The following is an 8929-nucleotide window of genomic DNA, read 5'->3' as shown; positions in this document are numbered from 1 at the left end:
ACAAAACAAAATAAAACAACATGAGCAAACAAAAAACAAAACACTGTTCTGTGCCAAACCAGTCGGTCAGTTGAATCTGGACCACTTTTTGGACCCCCTATAGTGGAGCAAGCATGAGAAAGAAGATACCCATGGAAAGCTGTTTTTCTTATAAATGGGATGGAGGCTGACTTGAGAAAGGGGGTATAAGCAATAAATATCTTTTTTGTCTAACTGCACAGGAGTGGTGATTGATGAAATGTATACTGGCCTGGGGGCTACAGATCCTGGTTCTGGCATTTTCTTTTTATAAGTTTAGGACTAGTTATCTAGCTAAAACCTTCTCATGATGATCAAATAAAACAATCTATTTGAAATGTTCTAAATAACTGTAAATTGCTGTGTAAATATTAGTTACATTCCTATATGTATATATAGCTGATGGTTAGTGAATGCAGGTCCAGAACAAGATAGTGGGCATCCATGATGGGTATTTGTTGTTCCTTTCACTATCACCACACCAACTGTATTTCAATAGGAGCTAGGCAATAAGGCACACTTTTTTATTGCAAGGCCAAAGATTATATTGTCAGCATTTTTCTTTTAATGATAACTCACTGTTATCATTGCTTGGACCTCATATGACAAAGGGCTGGTTTAGGGCTAGTTCTTTCTCTTCCATTCTGCTATCATCCATTGCCTGTGATATCATCATGCCATATGAAAAGGGTGATATCAGATAATGAACTGTTGGTGAAGCTTATTTGTGACATTTAGGAAAATGGATTAAAAAGTTATTAGACCACATGCCATGTGATTTTCCCATCCAAGAACAGAAAGATTGGGTACTACTGGAATTGTGCACTAAGGGTCATTCTTTGTTAAACAAAAAACAATAATAAACCATAGAGATGGAAATGGTCAGATAATTAAATGTCATCCTGCCACAAGCTCATATTATTGAAAATGTACAACACCATGCTGAATAGGCAAAAGCAGGAAGCATTCCCCTAGAAAACTGGAACAACACAAGGATGTACTCTGTCACCACTCCTATTCAACATAGTACTGGAAATCCTAGCCAGAGCACTCAGTCCAGGGAAAGAAATAAAAGGCATCCAAATAGGAAGAGAAGAAGTCGAACTATCTCTGTTTGCAGATGATGTGATTCTATACGTAGAAAACCCCACAGTCTCTGCAAAAGCTTCTAGATCCGCTAAACAACTTCAGCAGTTTCAGGATACAAAATCAATGTACAAAAAGCATTTGTGCGTTTCTATACACTGACAACATCCAAACTGAGAGCCAAATCAAGAACACAATCCCATTCACAATAGCCAAAAAAGGAATAAAATATCTAGGAATACAGCTAGATACAGAGGGATGAAAGATCTCTACAATGAGAATTATAAAACACTGTTCAAAGAAATCAGAGATAACACAAACAAATGGAAAAACATCCCATGCTCATAAATAGGAAGAATCAATATTGCTAAAATAACCATACTGCCCAAAGCAATTTAGAGAATCATTGCTAATCCTATTAAACTACCAATGATATTCTTCATGAAATTAGAAATAAAAACTATTTTAAAATTCATACAGAACCAAAAAAGAGCTCAAATAGATAAGGCAATTCTAAGCAAAAAGAACAAAGCTGGAGACATCACATTACCTGACTTCAAACTATGCTACAAGGCTACAGTAATGAAAATAGCATGGTACTGGTACAAAAACGGACACATAGACCAATGGAAGAGAATAGAGAGCCTGGAAATACTGCCACAAACCTACAACTATCTGCCCTTTGACAAAGTTTACAAAACAAGCAATGGGAAAAGGAAGCTGTACTCAAAAAATGGTGGGACACTAGCTATATTCAAAAAATGTCTGGGTGGGATAACTAGGTAGCCATATGCAGAAGATTGAAACCGGACCCTGTCCTTACACCATATACAAAAATCAACTCAAGATGGATGGAAGACTTAAATGTTAATACCTAAAACTATAAAAACCCTGGAAGATAACCTAGAAAACACCATTCTGGATACAGGTCGGGGCAAAGATTTTGTGACAAAGACACCAAAAGCAATTCCAACAAAGACAAAAATTGACAAATGGGACCAAATTAAACTAAAGAGCTTCTGCACAGCAAAAGAAACTATCAGCAGAATAAACAGACAACCTACAGAAGGGGAGAAAAATTTGGCCAAATATGCATCCTATAAAGGTCTAATATCCAGAATTTATAAGGAACTTAAACAAATTACCAAGAAAACAACAAACAACTCCATTAAAAAGTGGGCAAAGGGGATGAACAGACACTTTTCAAAAGAAGATATACACGTGGCCAACAAACATGAAAAAATGCTCAACATCTCTAATCATTAGAGAAATGCAAATCCAAATCACAATAATATACAATCTCACATCAGTCAGAATGGCTATTATTAAAAAGTCAAAAAAAGCCGGGCATGGTGGCTCATGCCTGTAATCCCAGCACTTTGGGAGGCTGAGGTGGGTGGATCACGAGGTTAGGAGATTGAGACCATCCTGGCTAACATGGTGAAACCCCGTCTCTACTAAGAAATACAAAATATTAGCTGGGCGTGGTGGCGAGCGCCTGTAATCACAGCCACTCGGGAGGCTGAGGCAGGAGAATGGCATGAACCCAGGCGGCAGAGCTTGCCGAGATGGCGCCACTGCACTCCCGCCTGGGCGACAGAGCGAGACTCCGTCTCAAAAAAAAGAAAACAAAAAAGAGTCAAAAAAAAATAAGACATGCTGGTAAGGTTGCAGAGAAAAGAGAATGCTTATATGTTGCTGGTGGTCATGTAAATTAGTTCAGCCATTGTGGAAAGCAGTGTGGCGATTTCTCAAAGGACTTAAAACAGAGTACCATTTGACCTAGCAATCCGGTTATTGAGCATATACCCAAAGGAACATAAATCATTCTGCCACAAGACACATGCACACATATGTTCATTGCAGCACTATTCACAATAGCAAAGTCATGGAATCAACCTAAATGCCCATCAATGGTAGACTGGATAAAGAAAATATAGTACATATATACCATGGAATACTATAGCCATAGAAAAGAATGAGCTCATTTCCTTTGCAGTAACATAGATGAAGCTGGAGGCCATAATCGTAAGCAGATTAATGTCAGGGAAAAGAAAACCAAATACTTGTTCTCACTTATAAGTGAGCTAAACTCACTTATAAGTGGGAGCTAAACCTTGAGTCCATGTGAACACAAAGAAGGGAACAACAGACACCAAGGCTTACTTGAGGGTGGAGGGTGGGGAGAGGGAGAGTGTCTGGCTTTGAAAATGATTTCTTTGGGAAACTGAAAATAAGAACTGTTTTTTGTTTTGTTTTGTTTTACCATAAAAGTCCTAATTTCATTAGGTGTGGGAAATTTCATGGCGAGGCCTGTCTTTTGCTGTGAACTTTGTCCCAGTGTACTTGTTCTTCTATTTTAAAAAGGTTATTTCCTACTTGAACTCGATTCTCCTGTTTTAGCAGGAAAGTTCTCTTGCGTGTGGGAAATCTTAATAAAAAATTTTGTTGTAAAACCATGGAGAAATAATAATTATTTCTTTATAATTTGTCTGTTCTTTTTTGTTGTCTAATTTCAAATTATGAGAATCAAGCTTTGAATCTCAAACATTTGGTTTCCTAAGTCTTTTTAAAATGTTTAAAAAAACCTTTTAGAATAGTTTTGTCTTTGCAGTTCCTATACTTGATAATTGCCAAATAAACATTATTTTTACTTAACCCTATAACATTTACCAACAATTCTCTTTTTATTGCATTAAACCAAAAATTATTTATTTCAGTGTAATATAGAAGAAAATGATTGGATTTTGAAATAAGCAGAGAGAGTATAGGAGATAATTAGAATTGGATTAGATTCATTCTTTTCCAGAAATGCACTTAGAAAGTACTATAATTTATCTCCTTTTGCTGGACTGAATACTAGAGCAATCCCTGGGCCAGTTACTCCAATGGCTTGCTTTTCTGCTAATTTTTAACAAGTTTATTGCTATGATTTCAGCTTTGCATGAAAGTATTTGGAAGTCCACTAATATAACAATGAAACTAAATTGTTAAATCCAACATTTACCTAAATTGGTTAGAAATGTTACATATTTAACTTTCTGTCTGAGAAAATTTCATGCCAGGTGAAAAAGGAGAATTAAAACTATGTATATAGTTCTGTAAATGTTTTTATACTATTAGAGAATGGCTTGTGTTACTCTTGTTAAGTACCTTATTTCCTGGATTTTCAGGTATTTTTGAATCAGATATATTACCTGATGATTTGCTGAATTTTCATTTAAAAATAGGATCATTAGCATATTAATTGCTTTGTTATATTTATACGCAATATTTTAATGGTCAGTGTGAACTGCTTCAGCAACCCGATTTGCTCTAAGAAAATGAGATTTGTGTTTACAGTGTAGGCTATAATCTGATTTTCAGTTTGTCTGAACCAGGTATTTAGCACAATTTGAAGTTTACTACTCAATTCTCTAGAGGTTTGGCAGGACATGGAAATGAACTTTGGGGCATACAATCACAAAGAGATTTGGCTGGGAAGGTGAATTTTTCCACTTCGGAATTTCTCAGGTTGGGCATGGTGACTCATACCTGTAATTCTAGAGCTTAGGAAGGCCAAGGCAGGAGGATGCTTGAGGCCAGGAATTCGAGACCAGCCTGGGTAACATTCCAAGACCCAGTCTCTATAATAAACTAAAACAATTAGCTGAGTGTGGTGGCTCATGCCTGTGGCCCCAGCTACTCCGGAGGCTGAGACAGGAAGATTGCCTGAACCCAGGAGGTTGAGGCTGCAGTGAGCTATCATCGTGCCACTGCACTCTAGTCTGGGCCACGGAGTGAAACCTCGTCTCTAAAAGATATTAAATTAATAAACAAATAAAGGAAAAGAATAAATTTCTCAGAGGCCAATAATACTTCTCCCATCCCCTCTCCTCCAACCCTGGACACTTAAAAATTTCTTGTTACTAAGATGTCCCTAACAGAGATTAGTCTATTCGTACCTTTGGGACACATTTCCTCCCCACTTCTAATTTGGCAGTAACCTAGACCTGAGTCAAGATCAGCTTCTTGTAAAGATGGTTTTGCGGGGTAATATGACCCCTGATGCTTTCTTCTTCAGTGGCTGGTCCTCGGATGTTTAGAGGTGATAGGCTCAATTAATTATTAATAGCAGCTTCTGCTCTGCCTGTTACTTTATCTCCACTGTAAGGCTGCTTTCATACTGAGGGCTACTCAGGGCATTAGCCAGGGGAAACTGATCTAGAAGTTGACACACTGCTATCTGGAATGTGATGAAAATTTTTGTCTCTCTCTCTCTCTACTTTCCTATAGTGAGACTGGGATATCTCATTCCCAATATCCCATGAGATTAAGACAATCTTTGGTAAAATAAAGAGATGGAAACTTGGTAAGCATAATAACACAGCAAAATCGTGGAGATGACAGTTTGTCTTGCAGATGGTCCACTCTTAACAAAGGGAAGGATTTAAAGCTTTCTCCTACAAATACACAGTAAGAACATACCAACCCTCAGTCTCACTATAGTGTCAGAGGCAATGGGCCCTTCATGACTGCAACAGGGACACCTAGGCCAGAGAAATAGAAAAGATCAGGGAAATCATGGATTTGGGGGAGGTGAGAAAAAGGAGGGACCAGCGAGAAGGGATTTCTGAAGTGGATTCTGTAGGGACTGAAGTGCACCTTATGGAAAAGATAAAGAGGTACTTTTAACTTCTTTCTGGGGTAGTGTATATTCATGATCAGTGAGTTGGTTTCGTTTCTGATATAGAACCGCACCTGTACATACTTGTAGCCATTGTAGGCAAAACTGAGGTTAAATACAAATATGGGAAATTTCTTGCTGTGGTTGAAAACAGAGGCTACTGATAGGACCCACGTTTTTTGGGTTTCTTTGGTGGTGGGGTAGTGAACCTCTGGAGTCAATATCAACAAGTCATCTTATGCGAGTCAAGAACTCAATTAATTCCTTTTTTGTTTTTGAAAAATCACATTTGGAAACTGTGTTTTGTAGGTAGTTGGGATCCATAATCAGATTATGCAATAGGTAAATAGTGTAGAAGACTCACCCCAGATTTCAAGGAGAAATCTCCTTCTGGGGATTGTCTATTAGTCTGGGAGCAAAAGTATAATAGGTCTGCTTGAAGCCATCCCTAAGCCAATGTGGCCTAAATGTAGTTTCTGGAATAAATTCATCAGGAATACCACATGTGTTTATTAAAATGCATATTCCTGGGCCCTAAACTAGAGGCCAGGAATATACATTCTTGCTGATTACTCATGCTCAGTATATCTGAGAACCTCTGCTGAAACAATGCTGATCAGGTTTACCCCACTTTCACCCACTTCCCTTCTCCCATTTCCCATCTCTCAATACAATCAGCCTTACTTTAAGGAGATCCTTGTGTGTCTATGAACTTCTGGATGGCGAAAATGGTGATTCTCATGTTTGCTGTGATTTCTAACATCTATAATTGTGCCTTCCAGAAAGAAGAGTATTTGATGAGGATTTGTTGAACTGGTTGAATTAAATTGAGAACTAGCATTACAGTCATACTCATGAAACTAGAGCTGTTTGCCTGAGTCATGCTGTACCAGAACAGGAAGAACTAAGGACCGAAGTCTTCCTCACAGTTAGTGCCTAGCTGCTCCCTTTGAGTGGAAAATAGCTTATTTGAAGGGGTTGAGCGGAAGAGGAATATGATCCGATTTCTTTTATTCCATTAATTACAGGGCAGCTTTCCGTTGCCCATTCTCCATTATTCCTGCCAGTGTTTTGCACTGTTCACAGCTCATTGGTACAATCATAACAGAAGATTGTATTTTGCTTTGGTTTTAGTCTTGTTCCTAAGGGAAAAATCAGTATTGTGTGTTTTCCCAGGGAGATGCTGTACCAGGACACTTTTCCCAAAGGAATGCAGCTTTGATTCACCCATTTTTAATTTTTTTTATTGCTTTAGTTTTATTTCCTTTCTATCCTTGCTAATGTTAATAAAATGCATGCCATAAAGAAATAAACTCCTGAGGACATGAAAGGACAGACCTCATGGCTATTTACTCTGCTGACGGCTCCTGCTCTTTAGCTCCTGCTCTTTAGTACCCGCGCATTCACCAGTTTGAAGCTGGCCCTCCGCGACAGCTTTCTGTTCACAATAGAGCTGCATACTAAACGGGGTCGGTGCCACCCCTCCCTTGCAGTGTGACAAATCTCTGCTAAGAGGATAATGCTAAGTTCTTTCACCATCTGTCTAGTTTTGTTTTCTTCCCTCCCCCACTGCTACCAGGAATGTCTAAAAACATAGTATTCTACAGCTGCGTGGTTTACGTGACTATTGCTGTCCAAAGGGGAAACATTCAGTGTTTGCTCTTGAACATTTCCTTTATTTTGTTTCCTTCCAATACGAACATTATAGTATACATTCAAACACATGAACTTGAACTTGAGTTTGTCACCTAGGAGACTATTTGGGATCGGACTTTACCTGGATGACACTTAATAAACTTTTATTGTTTTCTTATTGGGAATCTACAAATTCTCATCAGAGACCACAGGCGGGATGTCATGAGTAGAGAAAACTGGGGCTTCTGGTAAACATCCTGGAGGGTCCTTGACCTCTTGGGGAGGATGGGGACTCCGCTCAGCTTCCAGCTGCTGAATCTTCCTTTCCTTTTCCTCCAAAACTTCTTTCAGCTGAGTAATTCTCTCAGTCTGAAGGGAAACCTGGGTCAACAGTTCCATTATCAGGCTAATTTTTCTATCACCTTCTTCCACAGGTGGGAGACCTCCACAGAACCCTTCCAGCAAGCTGTCTTCTAAAGCAAACAAGAAAAGGAAAGTCTGAGCAGTTTTGATTAGATTTCCCAGAAGTCAAAGCAAGGAAAAATGAAAAAGCTTCATTTCTCACGTTCTTAAAAGAGAGCACAGATGTTGCATCATCTGGTTAGATACCCTGAGAATAAAATCTGGATCCAGTGAGAGGAAAGATTCTGGGTGCTCATGAAAAAAGAAACAAAACAAAACTTGGGAGCCTCTTGAGAGTGTACAGCATCAGCCCTTGCCAACTCTTGTTTATATGCATTTAACTTTCAGTTAACCATGGGAATAATTCATGAAAATCCAATCTACAAACAAAGGCCATCCCAACGTTCATGTTATTCTTTTCCCTAAGAATCTTTCACAAGAGCTATAATAAAGTAGAATTATGCTTTGATTTGAATTCTAATTCAATTGAAAATAAAAAATGAGGGCCGGACGCGGTGGCTCATGCCTGTAATCCCAGCGCTTTGGGAGGCCGAGGTGGACGGATCACGAGGTCAGGAGATCGAGACCATCCCGGCTAACACGGTGAAACCCGATCCCTACTAAAAATACAAAAAATTAGCCGGGCGTGGTGGCAGGCGCCTGTAGTCCCAGCTACTCGGGAGGCTGAGGCAGGAGAATGGCGTGAACCCAGGAGGCAGAGGTTGCAGTGAGCCGAGATCATGCTACTGCACTCCAGCCTGGGCGACAGAGCGAGACTCTGTCTATAAATAAATAAATAAATAAATAACGAAAAGGTTGCCATTGCCCTTTCTGGGGAAAGTGATAATAAGGAAAGACTAGTTTCTTAACCCAAGTCAGCTTTAGAGTCGGCAAGGATGCAATTTGAGGTGATCCAGGAAAACTCTATTAGCATGGTATTTCCCATACAGATTCATTTCTTTTAGGCCTGAAGTCTTTTTGGCACTTCTTAATAAAATCACAGATACCTCTTGGACATGAAAGCTTATCCTTTATCAATTTCTATCAGTTAACCACTCAGATGAGGATAAGGGCCTGAGTAAGAAAGGACAGAGAGAGGTTCCACAAAGAGATAAAAGATGA

General features: G+C 39.0%; 1 protein-coding gene across 1 annotated transcript in view; it reads right to left on the bottom strand.

Moving 5' to 3' along the window:
* Positions 1 to 7425: 7425 nt before the first annotated feature.
* The window catches only part of CCDC192 (coiled-coil domain containing 192), a 238705-nt gene continuing 237201 nt past the window's right edge, over positions 7426 to 8929 (bottom strand). The window contains exon 7 of the mRNA XM_016953726.4: positions 7426 to 7878. Within this exon, the coding sequence (XP_016809215.1) occupies positions 7592 to 7878 (287 nt within the window). The 3' untranslated portion in view covers positions 7426 to 7591. The remainder of the gene's footprint in view (positions 7879 to 8929) is intronic.

Source organism: Pan troglodytes, chromosome 4 (assembly GCF_028858775.2).
Source record: "Pan troglodytes isolate AG18354 chromosome 4, NHGRI_mPanTro3-v2.0_pri, whole genome shotgun sequence".
Classification (NCBI taxonomy): Eukaryota; Metazoa; Chordata; class Mammalia; order Primates; family Hominidae; genus Pan; species Pan troglodytes.
This window is presented reverse-complemented; position numbering and strand designations above follow the sequence as displayed.